The sequence below is a fragment of the Colossoma macropomum genome, unplaced genomic scaffold (genome assembly GCF_904425465.1).
Source record: "Colossoma macropomum unplaced genomic scaffold, Colossoma_macropomum, whole genome shotgun sequence".
In the NCBI taxonomy this organism is placed as follows: domain Eukaryota; kingdom Metazoa; phylum Chordata; class Actinopteri; order Characiformes; family Serrasalmidae; genus Colossoma; species Colossoma macropomum.
In genome coordinates this window covers 34,904,306-34,929,031 of record NW_023494785.1, presented here as the reverse complement: position 1 = coordinate 34,929,031, position 24,726 = coordinate 34,904,306, and the positions used below count along the sequence as shown (strand labels likewise).

Sequence of the window (24,726 nt, the reverse complement as noted above, 5' to 3'; positions counted from 1 at the left end):
TGCGGATAATTACAAGTAACACACCATTGAATGCAAACTTGTTGGCGGAAGGAGAAAATAAAAAAAGAGGCTTTGATCCACCAGGTTGGTTGACATATTAAAACATTTTTATCTAGACCAAGGTGTACTGTCAACTCTAGTAGTGTTTTATAAAAAAACAAGTGTTTTGTAATGTGTGTTTGAATAAACATTATTTATATTTTTTATGTAGACCAAAGTGTAATAAGGATTTGTATTTTCAGCTCTAGTAGCATGATTTGCAATGTGTGTTTCAAAAAGGAACATTTATATTTTTATCTAGACGAAAGTGTAATCGGGATTTGTGTTTTCAGCTCTAGTAGTATGTTTTGTAATGCATGTTTAAATAAAGTAAACATTTGTTGTAAGTGTAGAGATTTTACTGAAATATATAATCAGAGACTTTAAATCATTTTGAACAATTTCTTGACAAAGAATTTTTTTAGAAAAAACATGATGTAACTGGGAGAATTTTTGAAGTCGGGCAGAAACCCATGGGAATCAAAAATTCTGCATTTCCACCTACTGTCCATTTTTTTTTCAAAAATAGCCCATAAGCACTTTCCATTTTTATTCCACGATTTCTAAAATAGTGTCAAAACGGCACATACAGTGACGTTTATAGTGTTGGGCAAGGGCTCTTGCTGCCATATTGGATCCATCTGTGCCGGTAACTTTTTATGTGAGGTACAAAAACGAACAGTTCATATCCACGCACGAGTCTCCTTCCTCTGCTATAAAAAGGGTCCATAATTATGGAGTTAGTTTTGTGCCAAAATGTTTGAGAGAAGATCCTGATGTTTGAGAGAGGAATGTTCCGGTTTGAGAGGACAGCAGTGCTCTGAGCATGCAGCTAATGAACTTGAACGCACTTGTCAGCACGAAGTGCAGCAGGTAAACACCTTCGGATTTGCTAAACAAAACACTGGTTTCATTCAAAGCTGGAAAATCTGCACAACAATGCATTTCCCTCTCAGAACTTGTCCGTGCAAAACACTCAGGTTTTCACTCAAAACTGGAAAACCTGCTCAATCATGCTCTTCACCTTCAAAACTCGCATGTGCGCTCAAATCATTTCTGCTCTCAGCTCCGCAGCGCACGCTCAACTTTCACACCTGCTCGCTGTAAAATGTCTGAATGTTTGTGCCAAAACTCCAGCCAATCAGAGCTGCCGAGGGGCGGTTCCTGTCAGCACACCAATCATGGCGTCTTTTCTTAAGCAGCTCTATGCCAATTGGTCAAGGTATGTTCGTGGCTGTGGTATTGAGTCGGCTAGTGTGCTTGTAGCCTTCTGACATTAGCTAGATGGTTTCTAGCTTTCTCATAGCAAATGGATAGAAATGATTTATCAGTAATACTCAGCATAAATAATAACGTATTAATCTAACTAACATTGGTAACATCGGCCAGTTGTTAACTTCAAATAGCTTAACATTAATCAACTAAGCTGACGTTAGCAAGATTTCTTTGACTGTAGCTAACAGTGTCTAACAGTGTTCTACTGAACTCGCCTATAGCGCATGTCTTCATGGGCTCATCTTGTTAATCCTGTATATTTATCTTATATAGTGGCGTCATCCAAAAACAATACTGATGCCATGCAGTTTTATATGGACAAAAAAAATTTCAGGGAGTAATAAAGTTCATCCTATTTTGTTTGCTAGACATAATACTGTACTTCTTTTCTAAGGCCCTTACATGTTGTTATTTAGCACTCATCAACAGTAGGATGGTTTGAAGCCAACGTCAGTGTGTTTTGATAACCTAAACTTAGTGTCCAGGATATTAACTGCATTAACGCTGTGAAATGGTGACAACAGATAATAAGTCAGTCAATTAAGGCTTTTAACAGTGAGTTTCAGAATCATCCGTTTTTTTATGTTTGCGTTTTAGAGTATACTGCTTATTCAAAGGGAATGGTGGAAATCCAGAGATGGTAGCAAAGAACTGAGAAAGAAGAAATATCCCTTATATTTATAGTTTGTGTGCTTTATATTTTTAATCAATGATTTATAGTAACCAATGTGTGAACACCAAACAGAGGAAAAAAAAACATGTATGGCCCTTAGAAAACAGTATTATGTCTAGTAAACAAAATAGGATGAATTATATTACTCTCTGTACTCACTGAAAAGTTTTTTTTGTCCATATAAAACTGCACAGCATCAGTATTGTTTTTTGATGATGCCATTTTACAAGATAAATATACAGGATTAACAAGATGACCCTATGAAGACAAGCGCTATAGGAGAGTTAAGACCTTTCAGTAGAATACTGTTAGACACTTAGCTACAGTCAAAGAAATCTCGCTAACGTCAGCTAAGTTGATGAATGTTAAGCTATAAGCTAGCTACTGTTAAGCCTCTGGTAGGGACCAAATGGCCGAGCTACCAAAGTTAGATTAATACGTTATTATTTATGATGAGTATTACTGATAAATCATTTCTATCCATTTGCTACGAGAAAGCTAGAAACCATCTAGCTAATGTTGAGGCCACAAGCACACTAGCCGACTTAATACCACAGCCATGAACGTACCTTGACCGATTGGCATAGAGCTGCTTAAGATGCCATGATCGGCAGCTCTGATTGGCTGGAGTTTTGGCACAAACATTCAGACATTTTACAGCGAGCAGATGTGAAAGTTGAGCGCATGCTGCGGAGCTGAGAGCAGAAATGATTTGTGCGCACGTGCTGGTGAAGAGCATGATTGAGCAGGTTTTCCAGTTTTGAGTGAAACCAGAGTGTTTTGTTGAGCAAATCCAAGAGTGTTTACCTGCCGCACTTAGTGCGGACAAGTGCGTTCAAGTTCATTGGCTGTGCGCTCAGAGCACCGCTGTCCTCTCAAACCGGAACATTCCTCTCTCAAACATCAGGATCTTCTCTCAAACATTTTGGCACAAAACTAACTCCATACATTATCAGTAAGAGCCGTGATCAGAGGTGTTTCGGGTGATTTGTATGCATTATAGGAAGTGTAAATAAATCCAGGTTGGACTTGCATGCATTCCGCGGAGGCACTGTGTATGAGAGACATTTTAAAATATGTCAGTGTTGCTTTGGTCTGCATACTCTTTTTCTTCTTAGTTTTTAAAAGAGGCCCAGGCAAGCGGACCTGCATAATATACAAAATCGTACAAATGCATCCTAACAAAAAAGAGAGATCGTATCACTCACGTTTTAAAAGAACTGCACTGGCTACCTGTATTGTTCAGAATAGATTTTAAGTTCTGCTACTAGTTTTTAATGCTCTAAATGATCTAGCACATGCTTACATCAGAGTGTCTGTCTGTTTTTTTTCCAGCAAGTAATCTAAGATCTGCAGATAGTGGCCTTCTTCAAATACCCTCTGTAAAATACAGAAAACATGAGGCCTCTATTAATTATTGTGCTTCTAAACTGTGGAACACAATTCCACCTTTTATTAGACAGTCAAGCTCAGTGCTCACTTTTAAGAAGCATCTAAAAATGTATCTCTTTAACTTAGCATTTAAATAAAAGTCTATGTCTCGTGGTACTCATTCTAATTTGATCTGTGTCCTTTTCTTCTGATTCTAAGTAAATGTAAATGTAAGAGCTCACTAGGTCCAAACGACCAACACCTTCAAATCGCTAGCTTTAGTAAAATGTCTGATGCTGTACTTTCTGCCTGGCGCGCTTGGCATTTTCATTTTCCAAGGCTTTAACCCATGCGAATTTTGAAAACACATCTATACAAGATAAAATACAAGTGTCTATGGTATCTGGCCCATGATCTGAGCTTTTCAGATCTCCTCTGAGGCATGAGGACCACACAAATGAGTGCGGTGAGGAGATTCAACCACTTCTGCTTTAACACACAGTCCAGGAACCGTGCCGGTAAACCCTCCAAGGTTGTCATCACCCTCCAAATTTTCATCACACTCTTCTCGGGGTCTGAGCCTATAGGCTTCTCAGTCTGACCTTCTGACCTCAAGCCTGTACTATACATCATAGTACCATTTGTGTCTGAGAAAGAAGCAGTGTTCTCCTTCTCGCAGTCCAGCAGAGGCTTCTTGCTTTAAACCTTGTGATCCCGCTCCTGAGATAGTATCCATGTTTTCTCTCTCACTCTGATCGCTGTCAGGTGGAAAACAAGGTTTAGCCTTAACACCATCATCCACAATAATAATAATACCAGCGCAACACACACTAACACACCACCACCACATCAGTGTTATTGCAGTGCTGAGAATGATTCACCACCCAAATATTACGTGCTCTGTGAGGGTCCATGGGGGTCCTGACCACTGAAGAACAGGGTGAAAAGGGGCTAACATAGTATGCAGAGAAACATATGGACTGCAGTCAGTAATTGTAGGACTACAAAGTGCACCTGTATAGTAAGTGGAGCTGATAAAATGGACAACGAGCATAAAAACAAGGAAGTGGTTATGATGTTATGTCTGATCGGTGTATTTGTCGCTCTTCAGCTCTGTCATGCCGGACACTTTGTCTTCCACCTCACTCACGCCAGTCGACTTTGAAATATCGTTTTCCACACTTTTACATTCCATTAGGTCTAGATCAGAACGCTTTCTAATGTTCTAGCTAGAAGGGAGAACTTTTCTCACCATCCTTTTCTCACCATGTCCCCGTCCTCACACAGGCACATTGCTTCCTTATCATCATCTTACTCATCAATCGTGGACAACAGTTTTTGCATGTGTGGAAATTTACAGTTGTCACACTGACATTTTGCTGGCTATTCATGAAGGAGAATTGTTAAAAGGTTTAATAGGCTCAAACATGATAACTCTTTAGCGATACACTGCAACTTAAAACCGTGTAATGTTTTCACAGCTTAAATTCACAAACTACGGGTCCCCTGCTGGGTCAAAAAATAATTCTTAAGAAAAAAAGTGTTTTCTTACTGGTCAGAATATATTTAATCGCATCGTAGATGTCTAGTAGTTTCCCACAGAGTCATTTCAATTAGTTGAACGTTCTCTTCTTTTTCTGTCAGTACACGTATTTGTCCTCATCGTTGGAATATACATTTTCATATCTTATCACAGGTGACGCACGCACTTCTAGCTTAACTCTGTACGTAAACTCAGGGGTCGTAAGGGGTGTGAGGGTCAGGATGATGATCTGCCCTTCAAGGTGTTGTTAGACCTCAACAGATTAATGATGAGATTTGAGTTATGAACTACGCATTCCCTGTTTCTCATGTGAATAACCATTAAATGCAGTTCTCTCACTTTGCTTTTGGAACAGTCTGGTTTAACATGTACAGTTCCTCTTTAGAAACAGCGACTTCCTTCGGTTAACAATCATGAGACAACCGACTCTGACAGAAAACGATGTAGTGATTAGTTTATCCAGTTTTTTTTTTGGGCAAAATTGTCAAATACCACCACGCATCTTCTTGTTATGGTTGGGAGGCTGTCTTCAACTCGATTTTCTGCTTTTTCTTTTGTGCCGGTTCATTTTCTTGTTCTTCTTCACCTCTGGCTTTGTGGCCATTATGTTTCTCCTTTTCATCATCTGTTGACTCTGTTGACATGCCTAAAATTTGGCTTGTGTGAGGCAAGTTTCAGTGTTTCAAACTATTTGGCCACGCAAAAAACGTTATTCTATGCTTTTGTAAATTGTCTCAAATTAATGAACTTACAGAAAGGACTTAAAGAATTGTTCTCCCATTACTGCTCATTTAAACAGGGATTAATTTCTATTGGGGGACAAACAGAAACTGACCAACCTCAACATTGCAATCCTAGCTCAGACTCAGGCTACATTAGCATGTGTTGAAACTATACAACAGAGTAGGCTATCTAGAAAGCTCATTGGTCACAAAGGCACCACAAATGTCACTGTTTCTGGTGTTGATTGTAGTTGTTTACTTGAAAAGGGTTTACAAGTGAGCACAATAAGGACAGTCTTTTCATTTTACCCATCCATTCCATGAATAATCTACTTGAAATTGGGGTGCTAATGGGCAGTCCATTCCTTACTTGGGATATGTTGAAGTTTAAATCAGCTTCTCAAGAAACCTTGTTGAATCAGAGCCTGGAGTAGCTATTCCAGCTTTAATTGTCCCTGACACCCTATCCAGCAGTAATTTTTTTGTTTTAGTGAGCACAAACACTCTTGATGTGTTATATGATCAGCACTGTGGACAGAGTATTTCTAAGACCAACTCACATGCTCCTGGCCGCAGTCAGCTCCTGAAACATCGTCCTTGCCTGGTGGAATTTTTGTGAATAGCTGTTTTGTCACCTTACCATGTCAGTCACCATGCAAATTATCAGCGTGGGTCAAGAATTAAACTGATCATGACATAATTCTTATTTCCACATCCTAAGTTCTCATACATACTGGGAGCAGCTTTATATCAAGAGCAAGTGGGGCACACATGTTGCATTTGCCAGTAGAGGGCTATCATGTAGTAAGGCATGATATTCAGCTCATAAGTTGGAATTCTTGCCTCTGAAATGAACAATTATTGAGAAATTCCATGATTACCTGCATGGCAATGACTTCACTGTGATAACAGATAAAAACCCTTTTACCTACATACTTGCATTTCAAAGCTGGATGCTGCGAGCTATAGTTGGTTGGCTGCCTTGTCCACATTCAACTTTGACATTTAATATAGAGCTGGACACAGTCAGGATCAGGTCTTTCAAGATGACCCCATACTCAGTTGATCAGTGACACAGTTTCACAAGAAGAATGTGAAAGAATACAGCTGTTTACATCACATCATTTAGCACCATCTGGTGCACACACGGTCCATCCTATTGATGCAGTTACAGCTATCTGGAACAAACATCTCAGCCCTACTAACAGTTATGCATCACCTGTCATGTTAGTTGAATCCCTTGCACTTCATCCATAAGCTGTGCTTGATGATCTTGAAAGTCCCAGTGGAAGCATAACTGTAGCTGCCTTTAATTTGGATGAGATCATAAGGCATCAGAAGTCCAATCCTGTTTTAGGAAAGATCATTCCAATAGTTAACACAAGGGAACAACCTTCACATCAGTTCAGCATTAAATGTCTTTTTTTTTCTCAAGTTGATGGTAAAATAGTGGCACCATCTTGAACTAAAGAATGGCATTCTGTATAGAAATTGCCAGTGTGACTCTCTGCCTGTTTGTCTGCTTGTGCTGCCTGAAACATTAAGACCAGCAATTCTCAAAAATCTTCCTGATGACATGGGGCACTTGGGAATTGACCACACTCTTGACTCATTCAGATCCAGGGTTTACTATCCAAAAATAGCTTCTGATGTTTAAAAGTAAGTGAAGTCCGGTGTATGGTGTGTCAGATGGACATGTCAGCCAGAGAAGGCTGTACCCCTTGTCAAAATTCAAACTACCAGGCCAATGGAGCTGGTCTGTATGGACTTGTTGTCCTTAGAACCCAACAGCCATAACACCAAGGACATTCTTATAATTAGACCATTTTAAAAAGTATGCCATGGCTATACCTACTGAAGACCAGAAGGCCAGTACAGTTGCATAATATCTGTGGGAGCATTTTCTTGTACATTATGGCTTTCCAGAAAAACTACATCAAGGCAGAAATCACGCATAATAATGTAAAATAATAATAACAGGATGCTTTGCAGTATGTTAGGCACTTTCAGAGGCCAAGGACAAGAGCCAGTGGCATGACTTTGTTAAACCACTTATCAATGCGTACAGCTGCACTAAGATTGAGGTCACTGGTCACTCACCTTATGAATTAATGTTTGGCAGACAACCAAGGTTGCCTATTGACATTGCATTTGGTCCACCAGTTGAAGGTGTTCTCTGTATAATTCGCAGTATGTGAGAGAACTGACATCCCATGATTTGATAAGCTTGTCAGAGAGTCCACTTTTGAGAAAGGAGATCGTATCTTTGTTCACAGTGTGCATAAACTGGTGGACCAGTGGTGAATCCACTGTGTAGGGAGTATTGAGACAGTTGAATCATGTCCCTGTCTATGTAGTCCAACCCGAAGGCCAAGACGGTCCCACACATCATTTACACAGAGATCTTATGCTCCCTTGTGGGGTGCTGACTAAAGAGATAGATGATAAGCCCATCAAACCTGAGCCAGTTTGACGACCCAAGTCTAAACAGAATCTAATTCAGTCAGAAATTGAGGAAACTTCTTCTGAATCTGACAGTGATGATTTTCACTGCTGACAAAAACATCCCTTTCTCAAAGGATGAGTCACAGAAATATATGATATTCCACAGAAGACAAACAGTGCTACACCTGATCAAGTAGTTATACAAAACAATCCAAGTAACCACCTGCCATCACGGTTCAGAATAGATCCTGTAAGAGATGCTGACTTACTTGTCCTTGCGACAAATTCTTACTATCCACCTGAAACAAAAAATCGTATACCAAATGACACCTTATCTGTTCCTGAAGCAGAGCCCTCCTAGCAAACCTGAAAAACAAAACCTAGAAACTGGTGAAAGTTTTCCTGCTTGTATAGCACCAATAGAGAGCGCTGAGTCTAAAAGACAAGACACACAAGAAGAGGTTAGTGCAGGACATCAGTCATTTATTGATGGTTCTAACACTGTGGGTGAATGTTCAGTAAGTAAACACCTTTCAGCAAATTCCCACAAATCAAGCAGAAATACAGAGCCAAGAGACAACCTGGGTACTCCAGAAACACTGACTGTGGGGAGACCAACTGCTGAAACAGACCCATTTTTGTCTGTCTTCTTTGATTAAAAAAAAATCCTTGTTATGGAAATTAAATTGTATTTCAGTTCTGTTAACTTGGGCATATGTTGTCTCAGGAGATCACTCATAAGCAACATTGACAAAATGTTACACTGGCACACAAAGCCTAAAAGTGCTTGGACTCCTCGGCTTGCCACTTTAAAATGGTTGTTGTATCCTTTTTCTTTGAATATATGAAAAACAAGTAGTCCAAAAGTAATGGAAATTTATCAGATTTACATTATTGTATAACTTGTTTGGATTAGGTTACACATTATAATTTAACAGGTGAGTAACTTGTAACAAAACCCATCCAGGAAATGGTTCAAGATGGTCCTGCAAGGAGATCTGAGAGAGTGCACAGAGCACCAGAACATTTCATTACCATCAGTTAGGTAAGATTACTAGAATTATTAGAGTTAGATAGTAATGCTTAGAATTTAACAGTTATTATTATTTAGACACATAAAGGGACTCATGTTAATATAGGGGAGGAGGTTGTGATCCATTTAAGCTTTTGGTTGGTAGGAAGTTTCATTTTTCATTTAATTTGTCATTTAGATATATAGATGTGTGCGAAAATACAGTAATTATTATTATTTTTATTTTATGTTCACAATAACAGTGAATTTTTGTTTTTGGTTGGACTTTTATTTTTTAATGCACTGTTGTTTCACTCAGTATTCTGTAGAGGGCACTTCCAGAGTTTTTCCTGGTTTTTCTAGCACTCAGAGGGGTGAAAGCATTGTGAGAGAATCCATCAAAAATATAAAATAATTTACTGCAAACCAAAGAAATATTGCTTGATATCCTGAAATATAGCTTTATTAAGCTACCTTCTGCTGTTCTTGATGCTTCAGTGGATGGTTTTTCAAGAGCTCCAGTGAGTGTAAAAGAGCATGATTTTTCAGTATAGCAATTTGCATTTATTTCTAAGTTAGTAATGTTTGGGTGAAACATAAGGATATTTTTTTGAGAAAACCAATCAGAGTAAACTGTTGGAATGTTGGGAAAAAAATAGTTGTGGTTTATATACCAGATTTTCTGTGCAAATTTGTCAAGAAGCTAGGATATGTGCATTTTGTATGTAGGCTGTGTGAACCAGGAGCCGATTCTGTGTACATGTGTTTGCTTTTGGGAAAAAGTTATTTTGCTGTGATTTTGAATGTAATTTTGGAACATGGAGAACACAGATAATAGAATAGCAATACTCATGCATTGCACTGCTGTTGTATGTGCTGCAGATTGGTTTTCTTTATGGTTCAACTTCGATGGTGAGTCAGTCCCACTGGATTCTGGAACACTTCTCCACATGTACAACAAACATGAGCTGAGCAGCCAGAGCTTTGGAACTTTTGACCTTGGACTGTTCATCCTGACTGGATACAGATGAGCACAAACACACATTCACTACCTGGGTAGTCGTGGGCCCATATTTTGTTTTCAGAAGTAATTTTTATCAAGAGCTTATACTATTATTTTACTTTTTTTTTTTACTTTCAGATGGCCATTTTCTTTGAACAGCCTAAAAGTATTTGTAATATATCCAACTCATTTGCCTTAAGCATATTGTCTACTCTGCTTTACATTACATTTTGGCTTGTATATATTATAATACATAATTTTTTCTTAGTATTTGCTTGTCTCTTTAAGCTAAAATTAAGCATGATACATGTTTGTACCAGGTTCTAACAGTAGAGTATATAAGGTTGACCTGCTGATTGGAAAAATGTGACTTCTATAAGTTAATCAGCTTTCAGCAGCCATTTGATAGTCTTAACACTGGCAAATCGTCAGGAAACTTGAGTGATATGTCCATGTAAGCACTCTTGAATCTCTGAAGTGTCAGCGTTCAATGCAAACTAGCCCTATGATTTTTACCCACTATTTTTACCATTTTTATGTAACTAGTGGCAAAGTAACCACAAGAGCCTGATCTTAAAAAAGATCAAAAATATGTTGACATTTAAAATATATGATATGTGTTTTTCAACTGGTTGTATAAAGTTTAAACTTACTGTGCAAGAGTCAAAACCTGGATTTCTAATAGAAATGTGATATTTTGGTACCTTAACTAACATCAGCCAATCATCTTTCAGTAGGCACTAGACAAGAATGGCCCTCATTACATCAAACTTGCCTGCTGTGTCTAGCTAGGCACTCTTAGTACAGCAAATATTTGATGTAACCTAGGGGATAACACATGCATATCGATTGTTTCTATTCTAAGAGCTAAACAGTTTAGCACAGTTATGTTACTTCCAGGTATTTTCCACTTCCACGTAATTTGTCTTCTTTGATTAAAAAAAAATGCTTCTTTTACAAATTAAATTATATTTAATCTCTGTTAACTTTGGCATATGTTGTCTCAGGAGATCCCCCATAAGCAACATTGACAAAATGGCACTCTGGCACACAAAGCCTAAAAGTGCTTGGACTCCTCGGCTTGCCACTTTAAAATGGTTGTTGTATCCTTTTTCTTTGAATATATGAAAAACAAGTAGTCCAAAAGTAATGGAACTTTATCAGATTTACATTACATTACATTATTGAATTAGTCATTTGGATTAGGTTACACATTATAATTTAACAGGTACATAACCTGTAACAGAACGCAAGTAATCCTCCGAGCCCTCCCATGTCCAATGTAAAATACTTGAGTCTTTACTCTGGCTGCTTACCTTTCTATGCTCACCCACCATTCCTCTGAAACCCTTCTCCTCTGTGCCTGTCTCTGTGCATTGTACTATTGGAAATAGGGCTTTTATAGTCATTTTTTAGGGTCCGTTGGGGTAAGCCTATTCTTGGAACACACAGCATTCTATTCTCCATTTAAAGTAAAATTTAGTTCAGGACCAGGTTTAATCTCTGTCCAGGAAACTGACTGCTCATCCTGTTTAGAAACTATTTAATAAAAATATTTAAGGTAATAGTTCATTAAATAAGCTTTGATTGTCCTACTGGAAAAAGATAATATTCAAATATATTGGCAAATATATCAAACCATTTAAGTGTCTTAGCACTATTTCCATGACTGATAGTATTAATACTTACAAAGATCTTTATAGTACACAGACATTGTGGTAGGTGGGTGCTGTTTAACCAATTTTTCTGTTCATTGTCAAATACTGAGGAGTCTACATGGTACTATGCATGGGCTAGTGTTGTATTCTTTGTGTGTAATTGCATTTCTGCATGGTGATTACATCATTAGACCATTTAAGAAATCAGTTGGTCATCAGATTTGAGACATGAGGCTGTGAGTCTGGAAGCAATTGTATACATGGGCATGTATCCTCACCCTTGACACAGAGCGCGTTCCTTTCTGTGTATAAATCTGTGTCTCTGATCGCACACTCATGGGTTTGGGAGTGTTTAAACCCTTTGAGATCTAAGTAAGAAGTTATCAAACTAGACATATTTATACTTTAACTGTAACAACACTTTGGTGTTTGATTTCCATTTTATCGGTTAAATGTATTGTCAGCAATCTCGTAACTTCTTGGGACAGTGTGACACCCTAACATTATTTATAAAACATGGTGGCCACAGGGTGGCTTCAATAGTAGCATCAATTATTAATATTTAATAAGGGCACAAAATAATCTGGAAGCAAAATCTTGTAAATAGAACAAGCTTCAACCTATGCACAGATGCGCAAAACAGAGAAAGCATGAGCAAGAAAACAGGAGTTCGGGGGATGGGCAGGTCACCAAGCAAGAGAAAAAAGAATCAGGTGGGAGTAAGATTAAGGTATGAGCTAGACACAGAGGGAGAAATAGAATGAGACAGAGAGGGAAGGAGTACTGGGGCAGATTTGCTAGAGGCTGTATTGTCTGTAGCTCCCCTCTCTGCAACACCCTCTCACCCTACCACCCTCCAGAGCTTATATAAAAGCGCCATGGAGCCAGTGCAAGCGCCAGCTATTAATAGCAGCACTGCAGAGCACAAACTGTTGGAGTGGGCCACGTGTGTGTGTGTGCTCACAGACAAATCAAAGGGAGTATCCCGGCAATGCATTGTAAACAAAAGAAGGTCAGAAAGAGAAGGTGAGGTGCGACAAAGATTATATCTATATTTATGTGAGAATATATGTGCCCTCCAAAAATATTAGGACACATTTTTTTTAATGTATGCTATATAATATTAGCCAAATTATATCGCAGTTTATTTCTGAGTAGTTCTGAGTGTATATATTCAGTCTGGTCATTTTAGGTCCGTGTTAGTATACTTTGCACAAATACGCGTTTGATCCCATATTCCTAATATTTAATAATTACACCAAGCCAAGTTCATTTGTTTTTAAGAATTTCTGACATCAGTCTTTTCCTCTGTTACTTTGGCAGTGCGTTTTATTTGACCATTATTACATATAGTGAAGCAGTACATCATTGTCACCACAGGCCTTTCAGTGTTTCTTCGACTGGACACACACACATCTTCTAAACCGCTTATCCTTCTGGGTCGCAGGGGGAGCTGGAGACTATCCCAGCTGTTATTGGGTGGAAAGCAGGATACACCCTGGACAGGTCCTCAGACTGGACAATAAAAGTATAACTATTATACAATTTTATTACTGTTGTAAATTCTAAAGAAAACTCTTGAAAATGTCTTCATTGTATGGAGGTAGCTTGAGATCGCACCAAAATTGTCACCCATTCTTTAGTCTTTCTCTGTTTGCAAAAAAGCTTATGCCTATCACAGTCATGAATTTTTTTTGCTTATGCCTGTCACAATCATTAAATTTTAGCTGACAATTAATTGCCATATAATATATTTGTGATTAGCGATTTAATTGCCTTTTTTGTTATTCTTTATATCGCTGCTGTCGGAAGAAAACCTTGTATCTCCATTTTTGTAGTTTTTCAGGTTTTGACATAATTTGAAAATGTCTGTTGCCCTTTACATTGTGTAAAAATTTCATAAGGAATGGACCAAATGAAATGGCCCAAAATGACTTGGAAAAAAGGCTGGTTCCATTGACTTACATTAAAAGTAGGTTTTTTTTTTTCAATTTTCCTGTAAAGTTATCATTTTGGGGATAAAAACAACAGCAATATGCAGCTATTAAAGTATAAGCCTGAAGTGACCAAATTGCCCAATTCACTATGTTGCTTCCTAGCTCTTGATACTGGGTAGCCCCCAGCTGACAACAGATACAGCTCAAGCTCAAGTAAATATAATATTGTGAAGCTAACAACTGTGGAAGGTACTTGCGGACAACTTAAATAGTGGCAGTCAGGCAATTATGCAGTAACTGTGTGACAGGGTTGGTACCAAAGTCTATGCTGTCTCTTACTTATTTTACTTTAGTTTTCTTTGCACATAGCTCAGAATGAGGTGAGAGGCAGTGCACCCCTAGTGCTATATTCTCCTGGTTTCTCTGTTGTACCTAATGTAACTTCTATTGAGAATCGCTGAAACTGGCCGGACAGTTAAGTTAATTTTTTTTGTTCCTCTTTTTCTTAACGTTTTTTTTTAAGAAGCAGAAAATGTGGGGTTTAGTCCCCAGCACTCTATATGTGTAACTGCTCACTAGTTGATTTTAGTGAATTCTTCCACCACTTTCTTTGGGCCTGCATGCAGGCAATATTGTTGTTTTTTTGTTTATGAAACCATCACTATGCTAATGGTTTTTAGTCACCTCCTGGAAGCTGAAAGCATCTTGGTTAATGAAAAGAGAAAAAAGGCCTGTAAAGAGCCCTCTGGAGGGTCTTATTGGAACCACAACTTACATTTTTTTAGCAAAGTGCATATAATCATGTCCTTCATCTTGAGGCATTATTGTCTTGAACAAAATTATTTTGATTTGAATTTGAATATTATAAAATTGTTAGAAAACCAAGTAACCAAGAAAGTTCAAGAGAAATGCTGACAGATAACTGTCCACTACACATTGTTTATAGAGGTCAGTAAAATGTACAGTAAAATATATAGTACTCTGTTTAGTTAATTTTCTATTCAGAGGGTGTAAATTGAATGCAGGGTGTGTAATGCACCTGCTTTCAGTGAGTTGAATAGTTTTTAGCTTGCAGGATAGCATTTGATTACAAACATGTTTCTGACATATTTCATCTTCAGAACAATATTTTGCTTGCCAGCTTATTATAATTCATATCAACAGTATTTTGTCCAGCTTGTTTCCTTCAGGATGGCATGACAAAGGTGCCTTTCTGCTTTGTGTTATTTAACACAAATGAGAAATGTTTCACGACTACAACCCAACTTTTTGAATGCAGCTGGTCCACTCCATGCAGAGTTTAGCAAATGAGTCTACCTCATTTATTGCACCTGATTCAATTAATCAGCTAACTAGCAAAGCTGTCAAAAGTTGAGTTTGGTGTGTTAGATAAGAAAAAACTGTAACATCTTCAGAGCTGTTAGAACTAGGGATGCACAGCCATTTGATTAGTAGGTTAACCGTTTCAGATGCTAGTATTTGAATACTGAAATCACTGTTCAGGTACTCATTACATTACATCACAGCAAGTCAATGCAGGCCAAAAATGGGTCTGTAAACTCAGGGGGAGCTGTCTGTGAAAAAATATTTTTATAAGCCTGGTGACACCAGTGCACCAATTTACCATGTTTGTGTATTAGTAAATATGAGCTCTGATAAACTCAGAGGCATAGCCTTTTTTTCTCTTTTTGCTAATGGTTAAAGGGGAATGTCACTGATTTCCGCATAAATCAGTCATTGTGGTGTCAACAAAGAATGTTTTGGTCTGATATGGTGCATTGTAGAGGAACTTACAAACACAGATTTGTTTATAGTGGTGGTCACACGAAACAGGGATTGCATTATCTACAATAATTTTTTATAGTATCCAAAATGTCCAGTGAACCTACACATTATCTTAGTTTTACATGTAATGTCAATTATGATAAAATATTAACAAATCCAAGTTTTCACAATCCAACTCTTCAGTTGTCTGGTTGTCACCGCCATTGAGCACAATTCTGACTAGTTTTTCTAGAAGCCACTCTCAATGACTTTGTTTACATCTTAACTGTTTAGTTATGCAGAATTTTTGAAAAACATGTGAAATTCCCATTTTTATGAAAATCCCTGTATTAACCGTTACAGATACTCAAATATCAAAATTAGAATGCACACCCCTAGTTAGAACACTCCTGCATTAGAACGATATCTGAAACGGACAGGAACTACAAATTATTGACCTCAGATGACCTTGCATTCTTGCATTTTTAAAGGTTGAGTGTTTGCTTATCTTACTATTGAGTGAGTGAATGATGGAGAGAGAAAGGGGGTACTCTGAATGAATCTGTGGAACAGTCTCAAAATATGGACTATTGAATGTAAACAAACATAAATCAGTTCTGATTCACAAAATTAAAATGTTCCTATGCAGCATGGAAACTTCTGAGTACAGAACAACAATCAAACATACATATTTGTGGGACTACTGAGAAGGCATACTATGTGGAGTTGCAGAGCACAGGGTTGTCACTTTCCTACACCATGTGAATTTCTTTTTCTTTTGTTGTTGTTCACCACAAGAAAATATAATTCATCTATATGAAAAACTGATTGTGAGCAGGGTGGGGAACTCCTGCACCCTTTGATGGTGTTCCTGCTCAGAAGTGCTTGATTCAACTTGGTTTAGTAGTAGTGTTAAAGCTGGCAAATCACCAAACACTGCTCCCAGTTCCCCACCTCTGCCATAGAGTGCTATCTGTTAAGCTCTGTTCAAGGACAAAAGTATGTGGACACTACTCCTAATTATTGAGTTCAGTTGTTTCAATCGCAATAAACCATTAAATCTTCGTAGACAAACATTGTCAGTGGAATGAGTCGTTCGAAAGAATTCCAGGACTTTAAACATGGCACCGACATATACCGCCTTTGCCACAAGTCAGTTCAAATTTATGCTCTGCTAGATTTGCCCTAGTCAACTGTAGGTGCTTTTATTGTGAAAGGAAAGCCTCTAGAAGCAACAACAGCTCAACCACGAGCGGGACCACTAAATGCTGAAGCAAATAGCGCATAAAAATCTCTGATGCTGTATCGTATCACTTACCACAGAGTTTCAAACTGCCTCTGGCAGTCAGCAAGAGTAGTGTAAAGAACCCTGCCACTGGTTTTTGGATCAGTGAAAACTTGTTCTCTGGAGTGATGAAATACCCTTCAGTATCTGGCAGTCTGATGGATGAATCTGGGTTTAGCAGATGCATAGTGCCAACAGTGAAGTATGGTGGAGAAGGGATAATGGGGATGGCCCTTCCCTGTTCCAGCATGACTGTGCCCCTGTGCACAAATCACAGTCCATAAAGACATGGTTTGACAAGTTTGGTGTGGAGGAACTCCATTGATCTGCACAGAGCTTGACCTCAACCTTACTGAACACCTTTGGGATGAATTGGAATGCTGACTGTGGGCCAACACTTCTTCCAACATTAGTGCCTGACCTCACAAATGCTTTTTAACTGAATTGGCACAAAGTCCCACAGATACACTCCAAAATATTGTAGAAAGCATTCTCAGAATATTGGTGGCTTTTATAGCTACAAGGTGGGGGCAACTCCATATTAATGATTGTGGTTTTGATAACGGATATCCAGCAAGCTCACATAAGTGTGGTGATAAGATGTTCAAATACTTTGGCCATATAATGTGCTGTAGTAGCTCATTTACAGTATCACTGCAGTGAGTAGAATCTGATTGGTTGCTGTCAGCTGTAATGCCAGGAAACTGTTTGTGTCCAATTTTTTAATACTGAAATGTGTAGTTTTTTTATTGTTAGTAGGACATGACAGACATAAAATGAATCCTTAGTTTGAGTGCTGGTTATGCTAAATTATCACCTGAAATGCAAAACTACTGTGCCACATATTGCTCTGCTAAGGTTGTTCATGTGACATAAAATAAACAACATCTGGGCGATACATTCCAATAAAATTAACATTTGTGATGAGTTTGATGTACAGTTCTTTTTAAGAAATTTTGGTCCTGTATGTACACCATTTTCCCCTTGTAGTCAATCAGCTAAGACCTGTTTGGTATCTTGCACTTCTTTAGTTTTGCACTGAAGTTACAAGGAAAGTAATGGAAACTTATATCCCACCAGTTAGCGTCATGTGCAAACTGCATGCTTAAATCATTGCACGCCTTAGTCCTTCTCTCAAATAGACTTTTATGGCTTCTAACAGTGTATGATTGTTACCTATAAAAATGGACAAAACTTTGCTGCACAGCAAAAAATTAAAAATCACTTTGGCGTTTATAGTCTTTCTTTTTTTTTTTGTTTTGTAACCTTTATTTAGCTCATATAAAATTGTTTCAAGTGTTCAAAATGAAGTATTAAAAAAGGCAAGCGTTCCATAATTGTTCAACGTTTTTCATTATCATAAAACAACATATGAATGAATTTTCACTAGCTTTTATTCTGACCTTTTTGTTTTGAGAGCTAATATTTTGAGTCTACTAGTGAGGGTCTGTAGTGTCGCTCTGCTCTGTTAATGCTGTTTATTTCTTAGCAAAAATATTTCAGAGGTTTCTTTCACTTTTTTTAAATCAGAAATAGCTACAGTTTTGCTCAACCAGCATCATCATTGCCAACTAAGCACACATTTTTGTTTTTGTGTGTGTGTGTGTGTGTGTGTCCAATTTGATATTCCAAATTGTTGATTTTGCTCAAATTTTCATTGGGTTTTGGGGTTCCCATTCTGGTTTATCTCCATTCCCCGATTTTTGTGGTTTCTGGTTACCTACCAGCAGCAGACACTAAGGAAAATAGACATTCAAAGCTATGTTGTCTGTGTGCTCAGTGACTTTACACAGCATTTTATTAATATTGTTATTTTATACCATTGCAGTATGTGTTATAATGAAGATTGATTTTTGTGGTTATTTTATTGCTTTTGCTCTTCTTGCGACATATGATGACCTCATTTGCCTGACAAAAGCAATTGTCTTTTTTCCCCCTAACAGATTACATTTGGATTATCCTTGAACTAAAACCAATATTTGCCATAACTGCCCTAGTGTGACCAGTGAGATTATGCTATTACCAAACACACAGCTGCTTATAATTTTTTCTTCCATGTTTGTATCACAGCTTTCTTGACCGAATCGATGCAGTAAGACAGAGTGACTATACACCAACAGATCAGGTACGTTTTAATTTACCTAAGCTTCATAAGTTTTATTTATTTATTTTTTTTAAATCTCTCTGTGCAGTGATTCATCATCATCTGACAAGCTCCATGAGCTTAGGTATTCTGTAATTGAGCATTTCAGGAATTACATCTCACCATTTAGTACATATTTTCATTTTCTCATTTTCTTTTAGGACTTGCTGCGCTGCAGAGTTCTAACATCAGGGATTTTTGAAACGCGATTTCAAGTAGACAAAGTCAACTTTCAGTGAGTCATTCTGTTGTCACTAAAAACTGATGCATGTTTTATTTTTTTTTTCTTACAGTAAGGTCTTATTTTTGGTTACCTTGGATTAATTTGTTTTAGGATTTTGGATTTTACTCATTTTTACTGTGTACTGAAACTACTAAAGTAATGCGTTCAATTATTTATAACCAGTACAGCAAAAAAAAGTTCAGATCATAAATTAAATGGTAACACTTTATTTGGATAGTCCACTTTTGATGCTTTGTAGATACTTCATTTACTTTCAAGTTACATTTAAAAAAAAAATCTATTAAATAGACCATAATTTTCTTTAACTCTAAACCTGGCTCTAATCCTAGCCCTAACCTTAACCTCAACCGAAAAACCTAAACCTAACCCTCACCCTGGCCTTAATCCTAACCCTGGTCCAAATCCTAACCCCAAACTCCCCACTGCTTAGAATCAACAAAGTTTCAACAGATCCAAATAAAATGAGACCAGTTAAATTTATGAATAATTTAATTTATCAGCACTCACAGTGTTTTTGCACATAATTGAAGGAGAGGAAACCTTCATCAGCAGGATCTCATCAGTTATCAGTATGTTAAGTAAAACACCAAAACACACTCTGTCTAAATACATGAATGCAGAGTATGTATTATGCTACTCGTGTTGCAGTATGAAAGCAATTGTTTATTGATAAAAGAAATATTGACTTTATGAATCAATGATGAATGATTCTCTATCTACTCTTGTTACAAGCTTGACATTGAAACACTAGCAGAACCCTTTTTGGTGCTATATAGAACCCTTTTCAAAAAGGTTCTAAATAGTACCATCTACAGCACATTATCAATCTAAAGAACCATTTCACAATGCAAATAAGCTTTTAATCATGCAAAGGGTGTTTATAGTTCTATATAGAACCATTTTCTATACTAAAGAACCCTTGAAGAACCATCTTTTTTAAGTGTGAAGGCTGAACACTGTGGGTCGGTTTCCAGGCCAGACATCAAGCCTAGTTCTGAACCATATTTGTCTTTTAATGGAGAAACTGCATTCACAGTGCTGTGTAGTCCAGGACTAGGCTTAATCTCTGTCTGAGAAACCGGCCCTATGTGTTATTGTCTTAACATTACTAGTTAATTAGATCACTTGATTACTAATATAATCAATAGTGACACCCCTAAATTAAATTATTGCAGTATCAGTGAGAACACATTCATGGTAATTCACATTAATTAACTCTTTTCCACAGTTTACAGCATTGTTTCCCATTTGAAAAGTTTGAAGTGCGCCGTATGTCTCACTAGTGGGAGTCATTTTATTGCAGAAAGAAGAATGTGCACTGACCGTATTTTCTGTCTTTTTTCTGTCTTCACTCCTTTAGTATGTTTGATGTGGGAGGACAAAGAGATGAGAGGAGAAAATGGATCCAGTGTTTTAATGGTATGCTTGACAACTGATATTGTGCTGTGTTTCAGACATCTTAACTGATGAGGTTTATTTTTGCCCTTCAGTATATTTTTTATAGTTAATTTTTTTTTTTACCAATTCCACCAATTTTTCACAAATTCTTCATTATTCACAGTTGGAAGAGTTATTCAGAGTGGTTTGTATTGAAATGCGCCATTCTTAAAAAACCTAGAATTGTTCACAGTGGTGGTGATAGGACTTCTAAAGTGTTTAATGCCTCTAAAAGCTAATTCACAGAAAGTTATTATGTTAAATGGTTACAAATATGTTGCCTGATGCCTGAGACATTCTAAATTTTGAGATCAGGTTTTGGCTTAAAATGTAGTCTTCCAATACATGCCGGGTGGAGAGGTACATGCAGGACATTGTGAGAAAAATAGAATCCAAACATAAGGTTATTTTTCAGATACACCACTATTTTACTGTTATCAACATAACAACAGAAATCAGAAGACACTAGTTGTTTTGGGTAGTAAATGAAATGACTATATTTTGTCTGTATTATGCATACACACACACACACACACACACATTATCTAAGCCGCTTATCCTTCTGGGTCATGGGGGGGAGCTGGAGCCTGTCCCAGCGGTCACTGGTTGGAAGGCAGGAAACACCATGGACAGGTGTCTATATTATAGACATTCCATATTCCTATCACACCTATCATAGAGAAAATCAGAGTGTCTCTACAATGTACCATATTATGTCAGACCACTGTGAAGTAACCTACATTTCAGACATTGAATTATGCAGATTTTGAAAATGTTAAATAGAAGTACTTTGCACAACTAAGTTTTTTAAGAATTAATTTAAGTAGAATGTGAAGTGTGATGTCTGGATAGGTGCAAATGCTACTAAGAGTTCCTTACCCAAACATGTGTGACCATGCACCACGAACAGTCTGTAGCCTGTATTCAATGGATCAGAATCAAAACTTTTTTGTTAGAAGCTTTTCAAAAAATGTAAACAATTCACGTATCAGTTGTTGCATGTTAAATGTTAGGGCAAGAGAAAATATAAACATATAATGAATCCAAAAACTGATTTGTTGGCCTTATATAACTGTCATAGACAACAAAATCTATGGTATTACAGCATGCATTTACATGTATGTTGTATTTACATGACTAAAAGAAACAAAATACCATCTCTTTACCCTAATTGTTCCCATATGACCCTGCAGATTTCATTGTGAATTTGTAGTAATCTGCAAATGCCAGCTTTAATGAAAAATCACTGGTTAATTTTATATTTAAATGTATGGAAATTTTTTGTCTCATTGGGAGTGCTAAACCCTCAGCAACTATTTTCTGTAAGTAACAGTTTTTCAAAATTGTGATTGTATTTTAGTTACATGGAGTATCTACTGATATGCAGTTTCTTGTCAGTATCTCTGTTGCGCACAATAGGCCAGATTCATAAATCCTTTGCTCATCTTTTTGTGCCTCAAAACCACGGAAAATTAATTTATGAATGAAAAAATGTCACATCAAGTGTCACATTAAATCTAGTCGTGCATGTTATGAATCTGGACCTAACCTGGACCTGTGAGCAAAACATTCTGTGTGTCAAACTCCCCCAAATTACCCTTTTTTAAAATATCTTATTATTAATTTATTTGACTGACCAATCTGATGATTAAATCAGTTAACTTAAAAAGCTGCAATATAATCACATCATTTTTCTGTATAAGAATATAGAAGAAATGAGAGGAACTGAAGGACAAAAGTGTTCATTATGAGTCATTTTTCAGGTCATTACACAGTCAATTCAAACTTGTTTATCCATAAAAAGAACAGTCATGCCCTGGATCTGGTTCAGACGTTCCTTTTAAAATGTGCAATGTGTTAAAATATATAATTAAAATAGAGGTGAATTTGAAGATGATGTGCCTCTGCTTGTTCTATCTCTCCCCTTCTAGATGTCACCGCAATTATTTTTGTGGTTGCCAGCAGCAGCTATAATATGGTCATTAGGGAAGACAACAACACAAACAGACTCCGAGAAGCACTTGACCTCTTTCGTAGTATTTGGAACAACAGGTGACTGTCCTTCTCTCACAAATTTTGTAGGCCTTTGGGTTGCCTTGACAGTTTCTAATCTAGATTTACACTTACATGTATGGCATTTGGCAGAAGCTCTTATCCAGATTACAATTTGATCGTTTTACACAGGTAGACAAAGGTAGTGTTAGGAGTCTTGCCCAAGGACTCTTAGTGGTATAGTGTAGGGTATTTGCCCAAGCAGGGGATTGAACCCCAGTCTACAGCTTGGAAGGCAGAGGTGTTACCCACTACACTACACCAACCTGGTTTCTGGAGAGGAAAAAACTTTAGTAGTTTTGACTATTTTAATTCATTGTCCCCCAGAATTATGGAAGAGTCCATAATGGTCAGTGTTTATTAGCTTGATCTAATATATAAATTGTGAAAGAATCTGTATTAGGCAAAACTATATTATTTATAGTATATAAATATTATTTCTGAAAAGCATGTGGCTGATTCCCTCTGTGAAACTGTGCTACATTTAACTCAAGAACAGCAGCAGACATGAGAATAAAGAACACAGTACAAAAGACAATAGATACAAGAAATATAGATAATGGACTACACAATAAACAGTACAAACATGAAGTACAGAACAATAAAGAGGACAATACATTTCTATATTACATGCATAAAGGAAAATATATATATATTTTTTTTATCCCTCTGCCTCATCCAACATTGTAGGAGAAGGTTCATTTAGGAAAGGGCTAAATTAAAAATGTCATTAATTGTGACTCCCTCTTTGGAGGAAAAATTATGTGCAGTTAGATAATTGTATTGACTCTGAGAGGTTAGTTCAGTAGAAGGTACATTATTTTGTCAATGCTGAGCACATTGAAAATAAACATACTGTTTGAAAAACAAAGAACTTTATTCAGGATTTTTGTTCATAATTAAGAGTGCCATTAATTCTGGAGAGCACTGTAACTGTCGAACTCAGGAAATGCAAAAAAGCCTTCCTTCTGACTGGGTCCTTTGTGTCGCCTTGCAGGTGGTTGCGGACCATCTCTGTCATATTGTTCCTCAACAAACAGGACATGCTGGCAGAGAAAGTATTAGCTGGGAAATCCAAGATCGAAGATTATTTCCCAGAATATGCTCGCTACACCATACCAAATGAAGGTGATATTTTTTGTGTCCTGATACTTGATATTATCTCCTTATAAACTTTTCCATATCTCCTTATCCTTTTCCATTCCAAGCAGCCAGAAATACAGTAAGAGGGAAACAAGTATTCAGACACTTTGGTTTTTGTTATTTAATATACTGTATGAGCAAAACTATGTGGACACCCCTCCTAACTTGAGTTTAGTTGTTTTAGCCACACTCACTGCTAACATGTTGATAATATCAATCACATAGCCATGCAATTTCCATAGACAAAACCTGGCAGTATAATGGGTCGTACTGACGAATTTGAATGACTATGTATGGCACTGTCATAGGATGCCACCTTAGCCACAGTTCAGTATGTGAGACATCTGCCCTGCTAGATCTGCCCCGGTCAACTGCAAGAACTATTATTGTGAAATGGAGCCAACGCAGCTCAGCCATGAAGACCTTGCAAATTCACAGAACAGGTAGCCAAGAGCTGAAGTGTATAGTGCGAACAAATCTGTCCTCTGTTACGTCACTCACTAGAGAGTTCCAAACTGCCTCTGGAAGCAATATCAGCACAAGAGCTGTCCGTAGGGAGCTTCATGAAACAGGCTTCCATGCCCAAGAAGCTGCAAACAACACTATGCGCAATGTCAAGCATCAATTGGAGTGGCGTAAAGCATGCTGCAACAGGACTGTGGTAGTGGACAGTGGAAGCGTGTCTGTGATGAATCACATTTTACTGTGTGGCAGTTTGATGGATAAATCTGGTTTAGGTGAATGCCAGAAGAATGCTATCTTCCAGAATTCATAAGGCCATTATCAGTGTCTGACCTCACAAATGCTCTTTTGACTGAACAGGCACAAATATCTGCAAACAGACTCCAGAAATTCCAGCTCTTTTCCTTTGTTACAAGATGATATAATCTCGTAACACAATCTTTATGGTCTGCCTACCAGCAGGCTTGGCATGCCCCTCACACAACGCACAGCAACTACTACTCAAGTCAAGTCAAAGT

At 37.5% G+C, this 24,726-nt stretch overlaps 1 protein-coding gene across 3 annotated transcripts in view; it reads left to right on the top strand.

Annotated features, from left to right (window-relative positions):
* The window catches only part of LOC118822975 (guanine nucleotide-binding protein G(olf) subunit alpha), a 71,750-nt gene that overhangs the window by 38,823 nt on the left and 8,201 nt on the right, over positions 1 to 24,726 (top strand). For all 3 annotated transcript variants that reach the window (XM_036592319.1, XM_036592327.1, XM_036592337.1), the window contains exons 6-10: positions 18,798 to 18,852; positions 19,032 to 19,105; positions 20,475 to 20,533; positions 22,483 to 22,603; positions 23,601 to 23,731. In XM_036592319.1, coding sequence (XP_036448212.1) covers positions 18,798 to 18,852; positions 19,032 to 19,105; positions 20,475 to 20,533; positions 22,483 to 22,603; positions 23,601 to 23,731 — 440 coding nt within the window. The remainder of the gene's footprint in view (positions 1 to 18,797; positions 18,853 to 19,031; positions 19,106 to 20,474; positions 20,534 to 22,482; positions 22,604 to 23,600; positions 23,732 to 24,726) is intronic.